At 44.7% G+C, this 23,839-nt stretch overlaps 1 protein-coding gene across 1 annotated transcript; it reads right to left on the minus strand.

Annotated features, from left to right (window-relative positions):
* Nucleotides 1-4,301: 4,301 nt before the first annotated feature.
* SLAMF7 (SLAM family member 7) lies at nt 4,302-22,801 on the minus strand. The gene is made up of 7 exons (XM_037825564.1): nt 22,653-22,801; nt 10,969-11,292; nt 9,421-9,693; nt 9,085-9,204; nt 8,029-8,138; nt 6,675-6,734; nt 4,302-5,841 (listed from the first exon to the last, which is right to left on the minus strand). The coding sequence occupies exons 1-7, from the start codon at nt 22,705-22,707 to the stop codon at nt 5,770-5,772; spliced, it is 1,014 nt and encodes a 337-aa protein (XP_037681492.1). The 5' UTR covers nt 22,708-22,801; the 3' UTR covers nt 4,302-5,769.
* Nucleotides 22,802-23,839: the final 1,038 nt, after the last annotated feature.

Here is a 23,839-nt window from a genome sequence, read left to right on the forward strand (position 1 = left end):
ATAAATATTAAATATTATGACACTAATTTTATGGTTGCAGACCTCCTCTCCCTTGCTGGGCAACTTCTTGGTATATGGCACTATATCTCAGTAGAATTCAAAGCATCCTTTAAATTTGTCTACAGATACATGAACCAAGGAGGTATGAAGTTATTCTCTCCCTCTTATGGGGATGAAATAAGAGGGGTTGGGGCTGTGTGCATCCAGAGGAGTCTGCTTGGGATGAGATCTGCCCACCAGGAGATTCTCACTCATGGTATCTTACTTCCTCATGTGCCTGGTTACCCTGATTGCATGATGGAGATTTTTTATGTAAAACTATTTGTAGGAAGAATTTGAGACCAAAAAATGTTATTTTCTTTTAGAGATGATCTTTCTTTTCTTCTGCCAGTTACCTGTGGGCACTAGTAATCTTGGATTTCCTTAATCCAGTTCCAGGTTTGAGATTTTCTTGGCTACACAGATGACTTAAAGCTGGTGAAGGCTGGCGTGCTTCTTAGTCTTCCTTCCTCCTAGGGTAAGCCTTTTGGGGTCCCAGGTCAAAGGGACAGGTGGTTTACCAGTTATCTATCTGTGAGACCCTGGACCCCAGTTTTTGCCCATCTAGTTCCAAGAGGCTATTAGAAGCAAAGGTCAGCCTTCCAGCCTACTCTTTCAGATCAGCAAATACCCCCAAGGCAGTCCTGGATGCAGAAGTCCTCCTGGCCCTTACGTATTTCTTGAAACCATCCTTCCCTCTTCATCTCCATTCTGCCATCCTTGTCTAACATGTCACCTCTCCCCTGGACCACAGTAATAGTCTCCTAACTAGTTTCTCTGTACCCAGCCTTCACCCACTATCATCTGTTTGCCCTACTGCAACCAATGAAACTTTAGAAGCACAACTCTCTCTACTTTAGTCATACTGACTTTCCTTCTTTTAGGCTCTCCTATCACAGGGCCTTTTTAGCATGTGCTCTTTCCACTAACTAGAACTGGGCTTTCACCCTCCATTCTTCTTGTAAGTAGCTCCAACTCATCTTTAGACCTCAGCTCAATCTTTGCAGCTTCTGAGAAGCTTCCTTCCCTGGTCCTAGGAAAATCCCTCTATTACAGGTTCTTTTATAGTACCACGTACCTCTCTTTCAAAGCAGATATCACTGTTGTAATGTTATTTGAAGGATAATTTGACTGTTGACCTCCCTCATTAGAATGTAAGCATCCTGAAGGCAGAGACCTCTGTTTTGGCTCACTCTTGTATTCCTTGTGTTTAATATAGTTTAATCAGAGCTGCTAAATGAATAAATGACTGAATGCATGCATGCATGAGGGAGAGACTACCTTCATGGCAGACATCTATAAGTCTACATGAGAGTTGCTCTGTTTGAGAACCAGTGCTCACACCTCACAAGCCCCAAACCACAACCTGGGGGCTGCATGTGGTGGGCCTCTGAAGCAGCAGGCAACTTCTCACATGCTGGTGGTTTCCTTTGCCTGCTGGCTCAGCTCATGAGGCAAAAGCTCTTTCTTCAGCTGGCTTTGGGGAACATCTTATACAGTGTCCAGACTGCAGATCAATTGGTCTCCCTGGGTCCCATTTTCCTCACTGCCAAAAATGGGTGACTAATCCTCATTATTTTACTATTGGAACTGGCTCGGAGGAGAGAAGATGCGTGGGGAATGGATTAATTCTAAAACCGGTAGTTCCTGCTTTCCACCTCCCCAAATCTTCATCTAATCAAAACTCCCACCAGCCTCACACCACCGTTTCTGAAGGAGAATTATCTTTTCCTCTGATCGTGGCCACACTGAGGGGCTTCCTCCCTCCTCCCCGCCCCCTTCTCACCCCGAGGACGCACTTTCCATCCCACCCTCCCAACATGTGGTTTCAGACTTTACCCTCAGCCCCTCACAGTAGGCAACACCTTTTCTTTTTCTTCACTTGACATTTATTTTAAAACTACTTCCATCATGTTATATAATACAGACTTCCTCAGTGAAGAAAATTTGGAAAATGAAGACAAGTAGAAAAATATCAAGCCGCCTAAGCTTTTACCCACCCCAAATAACAGTGTTAATATTTTGATGTACTTCCTTCCAATGGTTAGGTGCTTTTTAAACATAGTTGTAATCCTATGGCACATTAAATTTTACATTGGACTTTTTTCACTCATGATGTCATGGCATTTTCTATGTTATTTACATAGCCTTATAGCCAATCCATATTTCCTAATGTCTGAGTTTACTTAACCTTTGCCTATGGTCAGAATCTTAGGTAATTTACAGAATTTCAGTATTGTAAATAAGGAATAAAGCATGTTTTTTTCTGCATGAATCTTGCAGTGCTTTTTTGAGATGAGATGGTTTCTCAATTGCATTCCTCCCCAAGAAGCATTTTTTTTTTTTTTTTTTGGTTGGTTTTTAGTTCTTTCAACACCAGGAGGGGGAATCAAACTACCATTTTCCCCCTTTCTTCCTTCCCCTCTTTGCTATAATCCAGATACCTCTCTTTTAAGAGCTGATTCTCCATTTTAGTGCTTCTATGTCTTATCTCAAGAGTTGGAAGAGTTAGGAAGTTATAAACATTTATTATGCACTGTCCCCTTCCCTAAGTTTCACCTATCATGGATGAACCCCATACGAAGTACCAAACAGTTAAACTTGTTTCATATACTCTACACATCTTCGGCCCAAAAGGGTTTTAGAGACAAGAAGACAGAGGCTGACAGAATCCAAGTCATTGGCCATGGTCACTCTGTAGTAAGGGGATTTGAACCCAGGCCTGTCAGTCTCCAAAGCTAAGTCCTTTCCCCCACACTATACTTGGAAAGAGAGAGAGCTGCCCCTCTCAAGCCCTGAGTCCTGACTTCCTTGCCCTCTGCTGTGGGAAACGGATGGTGGAGAGGGCACTGCTTTTCGTCTAGCCTTGGTTCTGCCTCACTGAAGTGTGAAACTTAAGGCAAATCTCCTAGTTCTCTGGGTCTCTATTTCAACATCTGTAACTGGACATACATATCCCAGACCAGCTTGTCTCATAGGAATCTTATGAGGATGCACAGAACTAATTTACATTAAAGCAACTGCCCCACAGCAAGGGACTGGTCAGGGGGTGTCAGAAGACCTGCCTGATGTTGGGCGGTTCAGGCAGGTGCAAACTGCTGGTGGAATCTGAATGACACATTTTCCCCAGCGAAGTCAGGCAAACAAACACCTGAGGTCTCACTCATAGAGGCTGTGATTCAGTGTGAGGAGTGCTGTACATTAGTTTTTTTCTTGTTTACTTGGGGTTTTTGGATTCATTTTGCCAGTTAGAAGATTAGGGGCTTTCACCGTTACATGAAGGCCCACCTGGCTACAGACTTGAAGGAGAATGATGCAGCTTGGCAAATGAAGGATCAAAATACAGAAGTTAGAATATTGTACATGATACCACAGGCCAGGGTGGGCATGGGGAGTGGGGATTTCATGCCCAGTTGGTAAAGAGTTTTCGGTTTGGGAGATGTAAATATTTTGGTAATGGATGGTGATGAATTCACAACATTGTGAATGTAATTAAAACCGCTGAATTATAAATGTGTGAAAATTATATATTGGTAAAAGGCAGAAATTTTAGGTTGTATATACGTTATTAGAATACAAATTTAAAAAAAAAAAACAACTGTACAACACAGTGATCCCTAATGTAAATTAGGAGCTAGAGTTAATAGTACAATTATATTAATTTTTTTGTCAACTCTAACAAAGTTACCATACTAATGCTAAGTGTTAATAATAGGGAGAACTTTGTGTGTGAGGCAGGGGGTATATGGGAATTCTATTTTCTGCCTGATTTTTCTGTACACCTACAACTTCTCTGATAAAAAAAAAAATCAAAAAAATTTTTTGACCAAAGACAGAATCAGTATTGCTGACTTTTCCTTTTCCCTCAGTTTCAGTCTGACAATGGCACTTTTTATTTTAAAATTTTGTTACGTTGTTGTTCATCGTGGATTTTTTTTTTGTATTAATTTTTATGTTTAAAAATGTTGCACTAAGATATTATCTTGATGGCTGGGGTTTTTGGTACTGCACAGAGGTAAGCACGTCCCTCACCTCACCTTCGTCTCTGTCCTTGAACACACAGTACAGTGTCACGGCCGAGGGAGCAGCAGTGCAGGCCACACAAATACTCAGTGGTCGCAGGACAAGCATAAAGCCTCCATGGCTGGTTCCTTTGCCAAGAATTCTCTCCTCTAGATGCTGCTATAGCCATAACCACCCCACCCTCTTCTGCCCTGGGACACCTTTGCAAGATTTAAAAGGACCCATTCCTCAAGACATACTGATTTTATTAAAATAAGACACTTTATTACTTTTCCCCCAGAAAATTGTGGTAATAAATATACACATTTACAGTATCCGTGACGTGAATGGCTCCCCCTGACCCTGTGCCTTAGACAGGGCCCACTTGCTCTGTTCTCCACGGAGGCCAGGCTAGCCCTCCTCTGGGGGCTTCTGAGTCAGGGGAGTAGCTCCTACTTCCGACCTTCAAGTCCTCTCACACCAGCCTCAGGCTGTTCCCTTGTAGTTTCCTCTGCAAGGTTTATTGCCTCTTACCTTGGCCATCTTATACATGAAGATTTTTTTCAGTTTCTTTTCTCTTTTCAAAGAATTTAACACACACTTCTCCACCTTACTTGGCACCCCTGAGCTGTGACATACGATCCCTTCCCAATATCTCCATTTAAGGGAATACAGCAAAAGCAAGCCCCAGCCTCCCCTCCCCCTGCGTTTCACTTCTTTACAAAGAGGATGAGCTCTACAGGAACAGGGATCATGTCTGTCTTATTTACCAGACTGACATAGCAGAGGTTCTCAATAAATATTTGTTGAATTAAATAAACGACTTTAAACTTTTGCAAGGAAGCCTCCCTCCCCAACTCCAGGTCTCCAATCCTAGATTCAGCTTGTGCTTTCCCCACTGAGGGGCTCAGGCTCAGTTTCCCCATGAGATGGACTCCTGCACAGGCCTTAGGGCCCATGCTTCTTGTCTGTAGCCCGAGAGTGTAACTGAGGCTGGGGGCAGTGGTCCCCGGCCTTGGGCCATGCACACTTCTGAGTCTCTGTTGATGGTGCCGGACAAACCTGTGTGCTTTGACCCCCAAAGCCTGCGGATCCATGCCTGACCCTCTGGATGTTGGGAATCTGTGGCCAGGCCTGCTCTGGCTGCTCATGGAAGTAGTTCAGGAGGGGTCTGTTTCATGAGAAACAGAAAGCAAAGCCCGACCAATCAGCAAAAGCTCAGCACAGTGCCAGATGCATAGTTGACACTCAATAAAGATTTTTTGAATCAATTAATAAATCCATTTCTGGCTGCTATGTCTCCTTCTGCTGGACGAGTCTATCTGTTCCGACCTTCTTGGCCTCTTGGCAACAGACCCTTGGCCTCAGGGCTGAACTGACTCCAGGCCGCATATTAGACAGGGGCAGACATTAATGTGTGTGATGCTGCATTTACACTTCAACAGAGACACTTCTAAGCATCTTTCTTGGGGTTGGCTGATCTATTCACCATAATATTTCCAGAAAGGGGAGTTATTCCTTCTGGGTTTATGGAGATTTCTTGGCAGTGGGTAGAATTATGAACTCTTGAATGAGAAGGAGCATAAAGGATGGTCCCTGGAATCCTGAGTCTGCTTTATTCTGGAAGGAAATCAATGGTCCTCATTCTTCCTTGATGTTTCTGATTAAGTCAGTGAATTCTCTTGTTCGTTTTCTTTGGGGCCAGATGTAAGCAGAATGCATGCCTGTTTAGATGATCTGCTCATAGATAAATAGGCCTGGGGTGTCTGAAGTCCTGGATGGCGAGTGTGGTTTCTCCACCTGTGGGGCAGACAGAAGGATGCAGCTACTGGAGATGCGCGTGGCTCTGGGTCTTCCGCGGGGACCCTGCCATGCAGACACCTTCCTTTCCAAGGCTACCCAACCCCCCCCCACAGTGCCTGCTCCCCCTGTTTAATCAATCTTAATTTAGAGAAACAATTCTTTAATTGTAACCCACATTTTTCTTGCTGAATATTTAACGAGCCAAACTTTCCTTCCAATAATCCATCAGAACCAATCTTTCCTGTCACTAAGCAGCTGCTTTAATGACCCCCATCTTTTCTGATCTGGTTGGGAGAGGAGGGGAGAGGAGACAGGACAGTATCATTGCTTCTGCCAAGCATGATCTGTGAAGGAAGAAGCTTTAAAGCTTACTGCACTCATAGTTTGACTGGGGAGAGGGTACACACCAGATATAACAGAGCTACACTGAGAAAAACAAGTCTCTCCCTCCTCCAGTTTCCTGGTGGCCAAGAAGCAAGCTGGAGTCTCGTCCCCAGTCACCCTCCCCACCCGTGCACGGGTTCTGTCATCAACTCGTGCCTCATCTGTGACCTCAGGTAGGATCCTTCTGATTTTCCTTGCCATTCCTACCTAGAACCCCTCTCCTACTCTATTTGTTTGAGATTACCCCCATTCCATTCCAAAGACACAGTTCTCTTGTGGTCCCCATATCCTTGTGTAATCCTAATAGTAGGAGATGGGGAAATAGTGGGATGTCTTTTAATACCAGGGAATATGGGATCCCTAGGACCCAAGAAATTTTAATCTAAGCATGAACCAGGAAGTGAGATGGGATCACCAAGATGAAGCTCAGTTGTAAAGCTTTTTACCTTTTTAGGTGTCTGCACAATGGAATAGATCGTATTTACTGGATCTTCCGATACAGTTTTCTATTTAAAAACAAGCAACAAAAAGAAATCATCATTCAATCACTGAGTCACATAGACAAGGCCAGAGAGACACTCAAAATCCAGAGAGGGGAAAGCAGAGGTGGACAGAGATGGCGAGAGGGAAGAAAGGGCTCTGGAACAAGGAGGGGAAGTGGGAAGTGCTCTTGCTGGTGACTGTTGTTATAATTAGTAATAACTTTTTTCAGGACGCCATTGCATTATTTTTATTGTATTGTATATCAATGAATTAAAAAATAGGTAACTCTCAGGAGCTATGAGCCTCCTAAAGTGGTTAAAGGATAATTTAATGTTGCAAATAAACTTTTCCACCAGCCAAAAGTGCCATTGAAACAAATTAGTAAGGATGACTGACAGTACAAAAACAAAACAAAACAATACCATGAGCCCCTTCCTTATGGAAGAAAAAGCATCCTGGATCAGTTAAGTTTAATCCTGAATATCTAAGGGAGTCCTGTGGCCTCCTAAGGCTGTGCATTGGGCGGGGGAAGAGAAAGGATGATTATAAAGTTAAAATTTAACATATATCAGGCTGAGTGGAGCACAGAGTAGTCTCCCCTGTGAAGAAGGACAGAGCTTTCAGGACACTAAGAACTTTGAAGATAAATGTAATGTCTCCTCTTGGAAGACAGCACCTGATTGGCTGGAGCAAAACTGGGGGTTTGAGGCTCTGGTGTGGAAAGCAGCTCTGTGACCTCTAATGAGGTAGCCCAGGCTGTTCCTGGGGAGCCTTTCAAAGCTGTCCACTCATTTCGTGTCCCCAAACTGTCTCTTGTTGTTTAGATTTTCTTTTCAAAGAGTTTCCTTTGAGTTAAGTTTGGGTTCATTCACTTCTACTCAGTAGCCCACCTTTGAGAAGCCTGCCTTTGGGCCTGGGAGCCACTATGGCCCTCTGACTCCTCCTCTGATAACAACTTGAGTTGCTTCAGAGGAAAAAGAGCCGGTCTTCTGAGACCATGACCCTACCATAATGCCAAATCCACACTTCTCTGCCTGCCACATAACCTAAGAGGAACCAGCCTGTTGAGCAGCCAGTGTGAGCTGCAGAGGGGAGGGGCTGATTCCCCAGTGTGAGCATTCCTGACTGGGTCAGAACTAGGGGTTCTCCTAGTTCTCCTACCCAAGAGGGAATTCATAACGACTTGGGGGAGACACAGGTGCACTGGGCTATACAGCCTCATCCCACCGCCCCCTCCACTCATGGAAAAATCTCAAGTAAAACAGGGAGGGCCTCAGAGAGGAGGATCAGCCTGAGGAAATGTGGGAGAGGACTCACATTAGGGTGAGGGATTGTGTAATCCTCTGTGTTCTCTCCAGAAAGCGGGTAGAACTTAGGAATTTCCTGATGATTGTCCATTCCCTTCTTCTCTTCAATGATTTCTGAAACTGATTTAGGAGAGAATCAGAGCTGGCCCCTCCTACCACTCACCTCTCACACTGGCCCCCCTTCCCACCTGAACAACCCACTTAGGGTGACCACCCAGCCTGGTTTCCCTGGAACTGAAGAATTTCCCAGTACACAGGACTTTCAGTGCTAAAACAGGAAAGTCCCAGGCAAACTGGAATGAATTGGTTTCCCTAGTCACTTTGCTTCTTGCTCTCTGGACCAAGGCAGCCAAAGTGAGAAGCAGAGGTCAGAAATGTATTCCGAGTGCTTCCAAGAGGGAGAGAGGATCTCAAAGACTGCAGTTCACACAAGATTGATGTTTACTTAGGTCCCTCCCCAACATCCCACATGGACAGTATCGGTGGGGGCCTGAGAAGCCAGATCAGAAGGGTCAGGGACACAGAACATGGGGTGCTGGGTGGACAGAGACAGAGGTTGATTCACTCTTCTGCCTCTTAAGGCTTCTCTAGGAGGGATGTGTCTACACTGAGGGAAGTAGAGAGGTCTCTGGGGTTGATGCCATGGAAAGGGCTGCGACTGGTTTGGGGGTTCTGACAGTAATGGGGGTAAGAGGGGCTGAGGGGAGGGTGCTGGGCTTTGGGGACCTCAATTTGGAGGTCTTTGCTTCCCAGATCAGGGGAGCAGAGTCAGCAGTGTGGGAACTGTCTCAACAGAAGGGCCACAGCAGCGAGTCCCTATGGGGGAAGCAGAGGAGGGGGTACCAGAAAGGGGCTGGGAGAACCTTGGGCTCAGGACTCAATTAGGGACTCCAGTACTCTCTCCTCTCCAGAACTAAGGAGCAGGCTGACTGTGTTCTCCATGTCATGCCCAGCACCAAGCCTAGCACGCAGCTCAATATAAGCTTGTTGAGTAAATGAGAGAGCAAATGCATGAATGAGGATGAGGACAAAAGCAGTACATGCTCTACTTTGAGGAAGTCCAAACCTTTTCTCCGTTCTCTCTTTATTATTGAAATCACTAGCCCCAGTACAAGGAGACTGAGCAGGAAGAATGACGACAGGAGGTACAGGAAGACCACAGAGGTATCTTTGCCACCAGCAGCACCTTTGAAGAGAGAATGGGTGGGACACAGGGGAAGGAGAAAGGTCAGTGAGGGAAACAGACCCACATGTTGGAGAAACTGCCACCTTCCCTCCCAGCCCGGTGACTTCCCAGTGGCCTCCACTTTTCACACAGGGCCTGTTCCCATGGGTACCTGGGGCTGAAGAAGGTATTTGTCCTAGGGGCAGAGGCTCCTGGAGAGAGGGGGGAGACAGTCACCTTCACAGAGCTTCCAGGCAGAGATGGGGTTTGACAGGTTGCAGCTGATGGGGTTCCTGACCATGCAGATGAAGGTCACATTGCCTTCTTCTGGCCTCCAGGTGATGGGGAGGATAGAGCCCTCATGGTACTCATTGGCTGTCTGCCCCAGGGAATTCCAGCTGTAAATCACATCCTCTCCTTCCTGTTCCATGGAGCAAGACAGATTTGTCATACAGGTACCGTTCTCATTGGTCTGCAGACCCACGTTGATTTGAGGCTTTGGTAGGTGCTCTGTGAAAGAGAAATGGACAACCACAGGTGGAAACCAAATCTATAGGCCTCCTTTCTCTGAATTAGCCCTGGATACCTTGAACCCGAATCTCTCTGGTTGCTCCAGAGTGCAGAGGAAGCAACAATGCAGAGCAGAATTCTCATTCCTATCTGGGAAAGAGAACTATCTAGGTCTTCTAGTCCACAATTATATAATAATGGTAATGAAATTAATGCTAACCACAATAATAACAGAAAATAACTATTTTTTTTTTACAATGTGACAAGAATGCAACAGCCATTTACAAACACAGCCATATGCCAAGCACTGAGTTGCATGCATTTTAGATGTTAGCTCATTTTGTCTTCTTAGGGGTTTCCTATTCCCATGACCTCAGGCTCCTTGAAGAGGCTTTCACTTTACCCTCCAGGAGAAAGCAGTATTGGAGTAACACTTCTGGTCCCCCGCTCTACCTTATGCTCAATCTTTCTCATCAGAGGATGAGCAATGGTTCACTGGTGAGATGGTGAGAGTTTGACACCCATCACCTACATTCCTCCACTAGGTGGGTTGGAACTGTCAAATGTCACTCTTTTTTGTGTGGTTTGCCCTTTTCTTCCCTCCCAGGCTAGCTTGCCTGCAGAATGCATGTCTCTGCTACCTTCAACGATGTCTCTGTGGAGGACACACCGGATCAAGGTACATGTGCTGCCTCCTACAAGCAAGTCTGCAGGCCCATCTCCCAGCATCCCTGATATTAAGGCCCAGTGAGTGTGAGGCAGCTATGCTCTGTGTCGCTGGTTGAGTAATTGTTGTTCGACTTCCCTAGATGGGCACCAAGGTCTAGACGGAAAGCTCTAGCTTTACCCAAAATAAAGCTGACAGTTTTATCTTTCTTCTGATTCTTGTGCTTATTTCTAAATTGGTTAGAATCTAGAAGGGAAGAGGTGTGACTGACGCTCAAACCACAGTAAACAAGCTAAGGTACGTATTACCTTCCTCCCCATTTCAAATATGGAAACCAAGGCTTAAAGAGATTAAATAACTTGTAAGCAGAGAACCCAGCATTTGACTTAGGTCTGTGATTGCCAACCTCTATTCACCCGTCTGCTGTACCATACAGCCTCTTACAGAATCCATGAGCAGGAAGGGACCTCAGGGGTCAGCTACATCTACTTCATCCACATGGGAATCCCCTCTCCCACATTCTTGACAAGTGTTTATCTGGTTTCTGCTTGAACTTCTCCATTGTCAGCTCACCACCTCACTTAGGCCCTGGAATTGATTCTGCTCACCATAGACACGCAGCACGTATTTCTGGGTGAAGATCTGGAATAAGCTGTGTATCTCCACACGGTAGGCACCTGAGTCATTCTTCCTCAGTTGGCTGAGAGACAGGGAGTAGTTTCTGTCCAGGAAGCTCACCCTGTCCTTGTTGCGGCTTTGGATCACTATGACGTTAGCTGACTCGTTCGCCCCTGCTGGCTGTATGATGGCAAGAGCTGAGTTGAAGGTCCAGACAATGCTGTCAACCGGCTGTTCTGGGAGCTCCAGAGGGAATGTTACAGACCCGCCAAGGGCACCAAACAGCTCCTTCAGGGCCCCAGAGGCTGCTGACCCTGCAGACACAGAGAGGGAACTTAAAATAAACCCAAGTTCCTGACCCTGCCACCAATTACTAACACCCTCTGAGCCCTGGGCGAAGTCCAGAGAAACCTCAGTCCAACCCCACCAGCCCCGGGGAAAATCCTTCTGAACCTCACTCACATGCAGGCCCTGAGGTCAGAATTCTCTGCCTGAGAGAAATGACTGCCGATGACCCAACTCCTTTCCCAGAGATGACTGGCTGAAAAGATCAAGCTCTGGGGTAGACTCAGGAAGCCCAGTGCAGTCTAGACAAGTTCTCCTGGAGGGACCAGATGGGAGGTTACTGTCTGTGCCAGTTTGGATGTATTATGTCCCCCAAAACTCCATGTTCTTTCATGCAATCTTGTGTGGGCAGACATACTAGTGTTGATTAGATTGGAATTCTTTGATTGAGTATTTCCATGGAGATGTAACTCAATCAACTGTGAGTGAAACGTTTGATTGGATAATTTCCATGGAGGTTTTACCCTGCCTATTCAGGGTGGGTGTTAATTGGATCGCTGGAGTTGTATAAAGGAGTTCACAGACAAGGACCTCAGAGCAACTGAGAGTGACATTCTGGAGATGCTGCAGCTAAGAGAAGACAAAATGCCCCAAGAGCAACATTTTGGAGAATGCCATTTTGAAACGTAACCTGGGAGCAAGTGGTTGCCAGCTATGAGCCTTCCGAGATAATGGGTTTTCTGGACACCAATGGCCATCCTTCAGTGAAGGTACCCCCTTACCTTGGACACTTTATGGTCTTAAGACTGTAATTTTGTAACTAAATAAACCCCCTTTATAAAAACCAGCCCATTTCTGGTATTTTGAATAACAACAGCATTAGCAAACTGGAACACTGTCCAAGCCTCACCCTGTGACTCCCGGGTTGGTCCTGAGAGGGCTGATTCTGATACAGATGAAGCAGGCAGCCACCTGCCTCCCCTGGGGACAGAGGTTCTCAACCATGGGTTAGGACATTAGGGGGTGCGATAGAAGTTCCTAATGATAGTGATAGCTTAGAAGTTGGGGAATGGTTTATCTTTCTGATTTCAGGTAGATTACAGCGGATTCAAGGTCATGCCCAATTGAGATTCTCCCCCACTTGCATTCTAATTCACTTCCTTGAGTGGGAAGGAAAAGGGTGAGTGATGGGGAGCTCTGTGACATGCCACGGCTATCTCGTGGTGCTCACACCGCGAATTATAAGAATTATAGTAGGGTTTCACTTCCCCAGGATGTTTTTTATTTCACTACAATCTCAGTGTACCCCAGAGAATATTCCTTGCTAACAAAACAGTTAAGAATAGCAGCTGCTGGGACCTCCAGGAGTGGTCAACCGAGCATTTCCAGTGAACAGGTATGTGGAATGAGTCATCCTCTGGAAGATAAGATCTGAGGAACTGACCATCCCCCTTAGAAAGTCTCATGGAAGCACAGAGCAGTAACGGAATTCAGATAGGGAATAGAGGGTTAAAAGCACCTATTGTGATCTCATTTCACCCTCATAACAATCCTTAGAGGAAGGATTTCTTAATATTCCCATTTTACAGATAAGGAACCCAAGGCACAATTTGGTTAAATAACTTACTCAACTTACTCTGAGTGGCAGAGATCTGACTCCAAGCCCCATGCTGTTTCCACACATTGTTCAGACTTGTAAGCCACTCCTACACTTAACCTTGACTGAATGCTTGTTACAGGGCAGGGACTTTGCTGGTCTTTGGGGTTGTAAAGAAGAACAAGGCAAATCAGGCAGAGGGTCCCAGCCTCAAAGCGTATATTTTACAGGTGAAAAAATGAAATAGCAGAAATGGAAGATCTTAGTCAAAGCTCATAGAAATTGTGGCACAACAAAAACCAGAACTTCTCCTTAAAGGAACAAACCACACAATTATTTTTGTTTCTTCCCCTTAAAATTGTGGCACAACAAAAACCAGAATTTCTCCTTAAAGGAACAAAACCCACAATTATTTTTGTTTCTTCCCCTTAAAATAATTTCAGGCTGAAACTTTTCAAAAGGAGCTTTATTAAAACATCATGGACCTTATGAAGCTCGTCACTGCAAAGGAGAGGCTAAACCTGCTTATAATTGTGCCTAAGTGTCTCTTCCTGAATGCCTCTTTGTTGCTCAGATGTGGCCCTCTCTCTCTCTAGCTAAGCCAACTTGGCAGCTGAACTCACTGCCCTCCTCCCTATGTGGGATCTGACTCCCAGGTGTGTAAATCTCCCTGGCAACATGGGATATGACTCCCAGGGATGAATCTGGACCCGAGACCATGGGATTGAGAACATCTTCTTGACCAAAAGGGGGATGCGAAATGAAATGAAATAAAGTTTCAGTGGCTGAGAGATTTCAAATGGAGTTGAGAGGTCACTCTGGTGGACATTCTTATGCACTATATAGAAATCCCTTCTTAGGTTTTAATGTATTGGAGGAGCTAGAAGTAAATACCTGAAATTATCAAACTGCAACCCAGTAGCCTTGACTCTTGAAGACGATTGTATAACAATGAAGCTTACAAGAGGTGACAGTGTGATTGTGAAAGCCTTGTGGATCACACTATCACACTCCCTTTGTCCAGTGTATGGATGGATGAGTAGAAAAATGGGGACAGAAAACGAAATGAAAAATAGGGTGGGAGGGTGGATGTTTTGGGTGTTCTTCTTTATGTTTATTTTTTATGCTTATTTTCACTTTTTTCTGGTACAAGGAAAATGTTCAAAAAATAGATTGGGGTGAGGAATGCACAGCTATATGATGGTATTGTGAACATTTGACTGGACACTTTTTTTTTTTAAGTTCAGTTTTATTGAAATGTATTCATATACCATACAATCATCCATGGTATACAATCAACTGTTCACAGTATGATCATATAGTTACGCGTTAATCACCACAGTCTATTTCTGAACATTTTCCTTACATCAGAAAGAATCAGAACAAGAATAAAAAATAAAAGTGAAAAAAGAACACCCAAATCATCCCCCCATCCCACCCTATTTGTCATTTAGTTTTTATCCCCATTTTTCTACTCATCCATCCATATACTAGATAAAGGGGGTGTGATCCACAAGGTTTTCACAATCACACTGTCACCCCTTGTAATCTACATTATTATATAATCGTCTTCAGGAGTCCAGACTGCTGGGTTGGAGTTTGGTAGTTTCAGGCATTTACTTCTAGCTATTCCAATACATTAAAACTCTAAGGGGTGTTATCTATATAGTGTGTAAGAATGTCCACCAGAGTGACCTCTCGACTCCATTTGAAATCTCTCAGCCACTGAAACTATTTCGTCTCATTTTGCATCCCCCTTTTGGTCAAGAAAATACTCTCAGTCCCACGATGCTGGGTCCAGATTCATCCCCGGGAGTCATATCCTGCATTGCCAGGGAGATTTACACCCCTGGGAGTCGGGTCCCACGTAGGGGGGAGGGCAGCGAGTTCACCTGTTGAGGTGGCTCAGTTAGAAAGAGAAAGGGCCACATCTGAGCAACAAAGAGGTACTCAGGGGCACACTCTTAGGCACAACTATATGCAAGTTTAGCCTCTCCTTTGCAGTAACGAGCTTCATAAGGGCAAGTCCCATGATCAAGGGCTCAGCACATCAAACTGCCAGTTCCAATCTTTGTGACAACATCAACACCAGTCCAGGTGAGGAAGTGACTGGACACTTTTGATGATTTTATGGTATGTGAATATATCTCAATAAAATTGAATTTAAAAAAAACATCATGGAAAGCACAAATAGGAAGAAACAAAGAAAATACTTAAAACCCAACACAGCAGCCAATCTATGGGCTCCTGACAGTTGTGGTACAGTGATGCTACTGCCTTACCACCCTTGTGGGCCCTAGCATCTCTGCCTTCATGGGTCCCTTCCTCCATGAAATATATTAAAAATTATATTTTGAAACTTGGTTTATGAAGATGAATGTAATTCAGGCTGGATTCATTATTATATATTCATTATTGTTATTACTATTATATTCTTTTCTTCTAATTTTAAAGCAGATTAAAATGAAAACCATCACGGGCCCTAGGTCCTGTGCCTTCTGTGCCTAACTGGCCCTGTGCTATTGTTCAGGCATCTAGGTTCTATCTCATTTTATAACTTGTTAGTCCATAACATTTCCTGATACCACAGTTTTTTTTTTTTTTTATTAAATTCAGTTTTATTGAAATACATTCACACACCATACAATCATCCATGGTATACAATCCACTGTCCACAGTATGATAACATAGTTATGCGTTCATCACCACAATCTATCTCTGAACATTTTCCTTACATCAGAAAGAACCAGAACAAGAATAAAAAATAAAAGTAAAAAGAAAACCCAAATCATCCCCCCCATCCCACCCCATTTGTCCTTTAGTTTTTATCCCCATTTCTCCACTCATCCATACACTAGATAAAGGGGGTGTGATCCACAAGGTCTTCACAATCACACTGTCACCCCTTGTAATCCACATTATTATATAATTGTCTTCAGGAGTCCAGACTGCTGGGTTGGAGTTTGGTAGTTTCAGGTATTTACTTCTAGCTATTCCAATACATTAAAGCCTAAGAGGTGTTATCTATATAGTGCATAAGAATGTCCACCGGAGTGACCTCTCGACTCCATTTGGAATCTCTCAGCCACTGAAACTATTTCGTCTCATTTTGCATCCCCCTTTTGTGATACCCCAGTTTTGATGTAATTCATGCCATTTCTGGTAAGAATCTGTATTGGCCTATCCAGATAGCTAAAATTGTTTCATTAGAGATCTGTTTCTCCTCAACTACTTTGGCAAGAGCTCCCAAATACTAGTTGCCATGTATTAAGGATCTACTCTGTGCTAGACATTTATTGTAAAGATTTTGCCTAATACTTAAAGCTGTTTAGGGATTTTGAATCTTTTACATAGGGATCAATAAACTACGGCCCATGGGCGAAATTGAAATGCCTGTTTTTGTAAATAAAGTTTTATTGGAACATGGCTATGCTCCATTTACAAACTGTCTATGCCTGCTTTCGTGCTCCAAAGGTGGAGTTGAATAGTTGCAGCAGAGACTGTATTGTCTGCAAAACCTAAAATATTTACTATTTGGCACTTTACAGAAAAAGTTTGCTGATTCTTGGTTTTGCAGATGAGAACCCTGAGAGACAGAAAAACTAAGAACTTGTCTAAGATAATGAGTTGAGGATTTACCCAACGTCTCTCCAGCTCCGAAACCTGCCTCTTTCCTTTAAAGGTGCTCTGGCATTTGCTCTGGAGGCACTAGTGCCAGCTCCAGGGCTCTCCAACCCCCTTCCCCATCCTGCTCAAGGACTCAGGGGTCAACTCCAAAGGCCTTGGGCCTTCATGGAACCCCAGTTCTCCCCTTCATGTCTGTTGGTGACCTTCCCTCAAGCACAAGCTGCTCTACCAGCCTCATGGGGTGAGAAGATCTGATGTGTCTGAAGGCTACCTACTCACTTGATACAGGCCTGAGGTCTCTACCAGTTCTTCACCAAATTTGTCTCCCAGCGTACTGGTTTCTCTTCCTGGGCAAATAACTTTTAGGATCTGACTCCTGTTTCCAAACCTTTTTTTTTCCCTGAAATTTATCAGTCAGTACATAAACACGTAGGATACTTTGAGCCTTTATTGAGTCATCTTGTTAAGTAAACTGATTTTCCAAAAAGCTGCTCTTCCTATTTCCCTAATATGAAGGCCAGGAAGATTTTTCTAGTGCTCTCTCTTTGGTCATCTCAAGGGATGTCACAATAGTCCTAGTAACTTTTATAGACAAAATCAATTTCATTTTGAATTTTTGATTGATCATTTCATTCCTTCATTCTTTCACTTCAAAAATGGAGTGATTTTGAAGGATTGGGTATCACTTATTCACAAGTGGGTGCAATCTCTGAATTTAGGACAACATTTGAGTCATTTTCACTTGCACATTAGGTTTTGGGGGGATGTTTAAGGCAGAGAGGTGGCGAAACTGCAAGGATATGGCTTCAGCAAGTGTGCATACATTTAAGCCCTGGGCAATTAACTTCTTTCATCCTTTCACCAACGTGGTACTATATTTTCAGGGTAAATGCCAAGAGATGTGAATTAGGTGGAAGCATAAGAAAATGTTTTCAAATTCATTGTTCCATGTTAGAATGAAATTGGAGGGAGACATGAGGGCAAATTGCCAACATGAACCTGGGTGAAGCACAGTGTGCTATCTTATCTGCATCTTCAGGATGGGAAGAGGGATAATGCAAGAAGAAAGTAGTCCTGTGGGAGCAGGGTTGTGATCTCTAACCAGTTTTGCTTTCTCTTCTCTTTTTTCTGGAACAAGAGATCTAGAAACAAGGGCCTTCTTTTACAGGCTGAATTGATGCTCTCCTTCTGTGGGGCATCTCCACCTGCAGTGTGTGAACCCAAAGAATTTTACAATGTCTAGGCAGGTCACACTTGGTAGTTCACACATTCTTTCCTCCTTTAACAAGAAGTTACTGAGTTCCATCTTTGTGCCAAGAGCTGTGTTAGGTTCTGGGGATACACGACAGTCATGGTCCCGGCACTCACTGAGTTTCTAGCAGGAGAGACAGTCATTAAATAAGTAATTTCATGTGTTATGAAAGGGGAAGTACCAGGTTCTGTGTGAACACACAATGGGGAGACTCAACTTGATCTGGGGCTCAGAAGACTCTCCAGACAGAGAATAGGTGGCTGATACCACCTGCTTACAAGGCCCTGGGAGACTGGGCTCCAGGAGACTCATTCACCCTCCTCAGATGTCCACCCTTCTGCCTGAAAGAGTTCAGTGACTACGGCAGGTTGCCTCCTCTGCATCCACTGCTTTCTCATTTTGGAGCAGCCAGGTGGCTTGGGTAAGACTGACCAGCATTCACTCAGGTGATAGCCTTCCCCTGGCACAGTAATTAGTTCAGGGAAGTCATGCAACCCAGGTTGGTCCTATCTGAGAGAAGCCCAGCACTTCTGCTCTATGGCCAGGGTGACCACGCAAAGCTGTGTGAAGAGATGAAGCCTGGTACCACCACCCTCTTGGCTGCCACCTGCAGCTGCATCTCCTCCCTCTCCTGACCCTCAGCTCACTCTCCACCTCATGCTTTTGTTTGTGCTTTATCTTCCTCTCTGACCATGTAAATCTTTTTCAAGATCAGTAAAGTCTAGTTCAAAGCCCTTTCCTGAGGAAGTCTCCAATTCTTCTCACATTCACCTCTTGAAAATCCACCACTAGTGTCTTTTCAGTTTCCTGTTTAAATTCCCCAGAAGGAGATGTCCTACTGGGTGGTGACTGGACACACTTTTTGCTGTGAACTAGCCAGTGACCCATCTATAGACATTAGGATCCAGATCATCTGGTGATGGGGTCATGGGGCCCAGGCCAGGGAGGTGTGGAGATGGTGGACAAAAGAACTCTGGCTTAACTGGGAGTCAGGAGACCTGGGTTCCATCCTGGTTCCTCCATACTAACTCCAGCAACCAGCATTTGGCATCTCTCTGTAGTTTGTAAACCAGTTCAGTGGGCTTTATCTCTATTGATCATCACAGCATCCCCCTGAGATAAAGGTAGGTTCAGCTCCATTTTATAGATGAGGACTCTGGGGCTCTGAAAGGCTGAGTGACTTTTCTGAGGAGCCAAATTGTGAAGGGGCAGAAGTGTAACAAGCAGGATGAGGAATTAGTTATGTCTGACCCTGAGGCTTGGGTTCTGCACTCCGTGGTCTCGCCTCCGCCACTTTGAGACTCAGTTTCCTGAAATCTCACAGGAGAAAAAGAATGACGCCTTTTGCCTGGACTTTGGGGAAGGTTAAGTGTGAATGTGGATTTGAAAGCATTTTGAGAAGTACAGAGCAGTCTAACAACTGCTGGGAAGTGGGAGAGAAGGGCAAGCACAGTGTCATAAGACACCGGCCTTGAGGAGGCTTCCCATTTATTCATCTCAGTTCTTCAAGGGCAGCTAAAAGTGAAAGAGAGATTTCCCAAAACTACTTTGGATGGCTTCTCGGAAAGGTGAGCCAGGAGGTGAAGAGGTGAGTGAATGTCCCCCAGCCACCCTGCATTTGGAGGTGGATGGAGCTGGGTAGGAGCCCCTTTGCTTTCTGCTCTGGCTAAAACTCAGATGTTTGTGGCCCCAGAAAAGTCAGCCCTGAGGTACCCTCCACAACAGGAAGGGACAAAATCTCCTCCCCTTTGCCACTTCCCTTTCCTTGGTTATCACCTCTTCCTCTTCTCCGTTCCCCCAAACCTCAGGCGTTAAGTCGGGGGAGAGGGCCAGTTTATGAGAAAGGCTTACAAATAATTGTAAGCCAGAACCAAGGATGGTGAGCCAGAAGGAAGACTTTGGGGTAGGGCAAGATGCAAAGTCATACCTCCTGCTTCCCAGCCCAGTCCCCAAGCACCTTTCCTAGGACTCCGTCAGAATGCACCAGCAAGTCGTGACACCCTCCTCGTGGAAACCTAGGGCCAGGGTATCTCAGAGCTAGCAGGAATCTTAGGGACTACTTTGTCCAATCCCAGTTCACGGATGAGGAGGCTGATGCTCGAAGGGTTAGGGTGACATGCCCAAAGTCCGTGGAAGGCCAGGATTAGGAAACAGGACTCCTAAGACAGGGCTTCTCAAACTGTGCCCCCTTGCCACCTGTGGGGTCTGTGGCAGTGCCACAGGGTCTCTGGGGACCTTCAGGGAAGTCTTGGTTAGGGGGGCATGGAAAGAGGAGGAATCCCAAAAGACTTTCCCTGAGGAAATTTCAGCTCAAATACACATTTACTGAGCGGCTCCTGGGAGGCACTACTTTGGAGCCTGAACTTCTGCTCTACCTCTTAACAGCTGGCAACCTTGGCCAAGACATTTGACTTCTCTGAGTCTAGGTTTCCTCACCTGTAAAATGGGGAGTGATAATGACTATTTTATAGCTGATGTGAGAAGATTGTATGGAAAATGACTTAGCTGTAGGAGGAGCATAATAAATGGTGATTATCATTGTAATTACTTTACATTTGATATCTCATTCAAAGCATTGCAATAATTCTGCAAGATAGAGATCATTATCTATTATGCACTTGTGAAGACCGCAGTTCAGAGGATGAGTAACTTGCCCAAGATAACACAGCTTCTCAGTCAAACCCAGTTTGTCCTTTGCTTGGGGCCGGCCCCCCCTTGCACTGTTCTGCCCACTGGAGGCTGCAGGAGGGCCTCTGACCTTCCAATTGTGGAAGAGCACATGAGGCAGGGCAGGGGTCCTCCTGAGACAGTTTTATACCTGCATCCTGTTGCCCACAGTTCAGGATTTGGGTGGGCACCTGGGCTTTGAAAGCCCTGTTAGCTTCTCCACCCCCACCCCCCAGGTTCTACTTCTGCTCTTCATTTCTGTTCAGGGAGTGATTTTAAAAGTGAGAAACTATTCCAGGACCACCTGCTTAGAGTCAGGTGCTTCCTGAAAAAGCAAACTTCTAACAGATTCAAGGGAGGTTAGAGTCTACTGGTATGGATCCCTTATCTTAGTGAGGCCTGTTGGCAGCAGCACTGACTGGCTGTGTGGTCCTGGGCAGGTCACTTAAACTCTCTGAGCCTCATTTTCCTCATCTTTGAAGCAAGAGAGCTGGAGTCACACCAGGCCTGGAGGTCAAATGGGCTTGTCTAACATAGAGTGCAGTCAGCCCGAAATTTTTAGCAGATGTGACTATTTCAGCCTTGGGGGCAGAAATACATCACAGCAGAGTGACCGTGAAGGTTTGAAGGGTGTTATTTTCTGAGCTGAGTCGCAATGACCCAGGCCCAGAAGCTGACCAGAAGTGTCTCTCCATATATAGCAGAGATTTTCATCTTTAAAGCTGAGGACCAGACCCTGGAAAAACCCCCAGGATTTTGCCCATCCTGACATGTTCCTCTGTATATCTCTAGCAGAGCATCTTTCTTCCCTTGTATGAAATGATAATAAAACAATATGCTCAACTCTTCACTTGAGACTATACAAGCTCTTTCATTTACATACACACCACAGCACACTCGTAGAATCTTGGTGTTCAGGAACCCTAGTCCAAACTCCCTACTTCTGCTTGAATGTCCTGTAAGACTCCCTTAACTGCCACCTAGCTTCACAGGAATTCCTCCACTTACAAGAAAGCTCAGCTACTGTCTGCTGCTTGCAGTCTCCCAGACTTTCTCTGCACAGCTCTGATCATAAGAAACTTTTTCATGAAAAGACCCCAAATCTGACCCCCAAAGCTTCTACTTCTGGACCTTGTCTATCTCCATGCAGTCACAAAGAACATATTTATGCTTTCTTTCACCTTACAGCCTTTCATTATTTCAGATGTTACACAACAGCAACCTGAAAGTAGTATTCAATACATGTTTTTTTCCTTGGAGTTTCTCAATATCCTTGGGATCCTCGCTCTTCTCTTTGGATTTGCTCTAGCTTGTAAATGTCTCTCATATATGGTGCCCGGCTCTCTCTATAATAGTACAAGAGGTCTGACCATTGCAGAGCTATCATCTCCTTTGTTCAAGATTGCTTATTCCTATTATAGCTGACTAATGTCTCAGAAATATCGTATTGGTTAACCGCTCTGTAAACCAGGCTTCCTGATAACTTGATTTTCTTTTGTGAGTATGACTGCTAAGCTCTATCATTCCTTCTGCTTGTATATGTGCTGCTGAGATTTTGTAACTTTCTCCCTCCTTATGCCCTTTAGGCAGGCCTGGGGTACATGTGAATGAAATAGCTGTCCAAGTCCACAGAAGGTGGAACCTTCTTATAGGGTTCCTTGTCCTTTCTGAGAGCTCTGGAGAGAGTAAAATCTTCAAAGATTACTATATCAGTGACAGATATAGAAAAGTTCTCAGTCCCCAATGGGATTAAGCATAAAATGCCTGTTAGGAATGTGTTTTCCAAGTGGCAACTGATTGGGTTGCTTAAGTCGGATCATTCAAATGGTTCCTTCCATTAATATTGTTGTTAAGCATAATCATTTAAAAAATATATTCTTTCACCTGTACAACCTCATTTTCCTCTTAAAGTTGCTCTCAACTGGAGGGGCTGGAAGATGAAGACTCTGGGAAGTCTTTAGGAAAGGTCTGACATTCCTTGTCTAATTCATGGAAGAGTCTGGATTAGGACACAGGTCTACTGATACCCAGTGCCACTTCTTTCAGCCCTTCCTTCCTGGGGACAGTCAGAAGGAGAGTCAATCCCCAGAGCCATTCCTGCCCTCCTTGGTACAGGGACCAGAGGATGGGAAAAAGCAATGGTAGATGAGGGAGGAGAGCTTCCTGAGTGGACCCAGAAGCCTGGATCCACATCCCAGGATGGGGAAGGCAGTCAGGAGAACAGGAGAAGATCTGGCTGAACTCACCTGTCAGTTGGCAAAGGAGGGAGAGGCGGATGAAGCATGCTGGGAAACCAACCATGTTTCCTCTGGACGCCAATGACTAAAATGAGCCTGCTTCTCTCTTGTAGGGCTCACTTATCTTCCTCCAGCTGAGCTTTAAAAAGTAGGAGGGGTCATAGGGTTGAAACGTGAGACTGTGTCATCTCTGACTTTGTTTCATGTGTTCTCTGTGGTTAGCAAGAGTAGGTGCTCAATAAAGGAAGGGAAAAATGAACTGAACCCCCAAAGTAATGGAATCTCCATTTTACTGATGAATCACAGTCTCAGAGAGACTGAGAATTGACCCAAACCATGTTGTTCTTTTTTTCTGTTACACCACATGACTTAGCAGAGACCCAGAAACAGAGGAAATGGAAGAAAACGGGAGGTTATATGGGGGACAAAAGAGTGGCACTGTAGGTAATTATAATACTATTAATTGAGTCTTGCTATGTGCCAGGAACTGTCTTAGGAGTACATGCACTTTTAAAATTTTTGTCTTCATAACAACTGTGTGAATGAGATATGACAATCTCTGATTTACAGATGAGAAAATGGAGGCTTAGAGAATTTTGAGTATTTGGTCCAGGTTGTTAATTAATATGGCTGGAGAAAGCCTGAGCTGCATCAGGAGCCAGCCTGGGTCTCTAAGCCCGGAGAGGAGCTGAGGTGGCATGCACCTGTGTGCAGCTGGGGAGGGGTGCAATACAGTGATAGCATAGTGTGGAAGGTTGTAACACCTTTTGTCCTATGCCAGAATGGAGCATCTCTCCCTTGCACAGCTCTGGGCTGTAGCAAAATGCCAGGGGCTCTACAATGTAATGTGTTGAGCCCTGCCTCTTCCTTTCTCCTTGGGTTCCCCTTCTTGTACTCAAACCAAAAGCTCAGACCTAAAGCTTTGCTCCTTATCTTCCACCACAATGTCTTTGCCCTCAATTTTTCCCCAAATTAACTCTGATGTGCTATTAATAAGGAAATAGAACTATAACATTAAATCGCTATTAGTTTATAATAACTAAACATGAAACTAAATGGTCTTCCCTAAATTTAAAAAAAATAGGAAAAACATGGAAAAGGTGTAAAATTTTGTGTTATGTTTTCAAATTTATGCATGTCTTGTACTTTTCCTAGTGTGTAATCAGAGACTGATGCAGAACAAACTTTGCACTGAA

This window comes from Choloepus didactylus, chromosome 2 (genome assembly GCF_015220235.1).
Source record: "Choloepus didactylus isolate mChoDid1 chromosome 2, mChoDid1.pri, whole genome shotgun sequence".
NCBI lineage: Eukaryota > Metazoa > Chordata > Mammalia > Pilosa > Megalonychidae > Choloepus > Choloepus didactylus.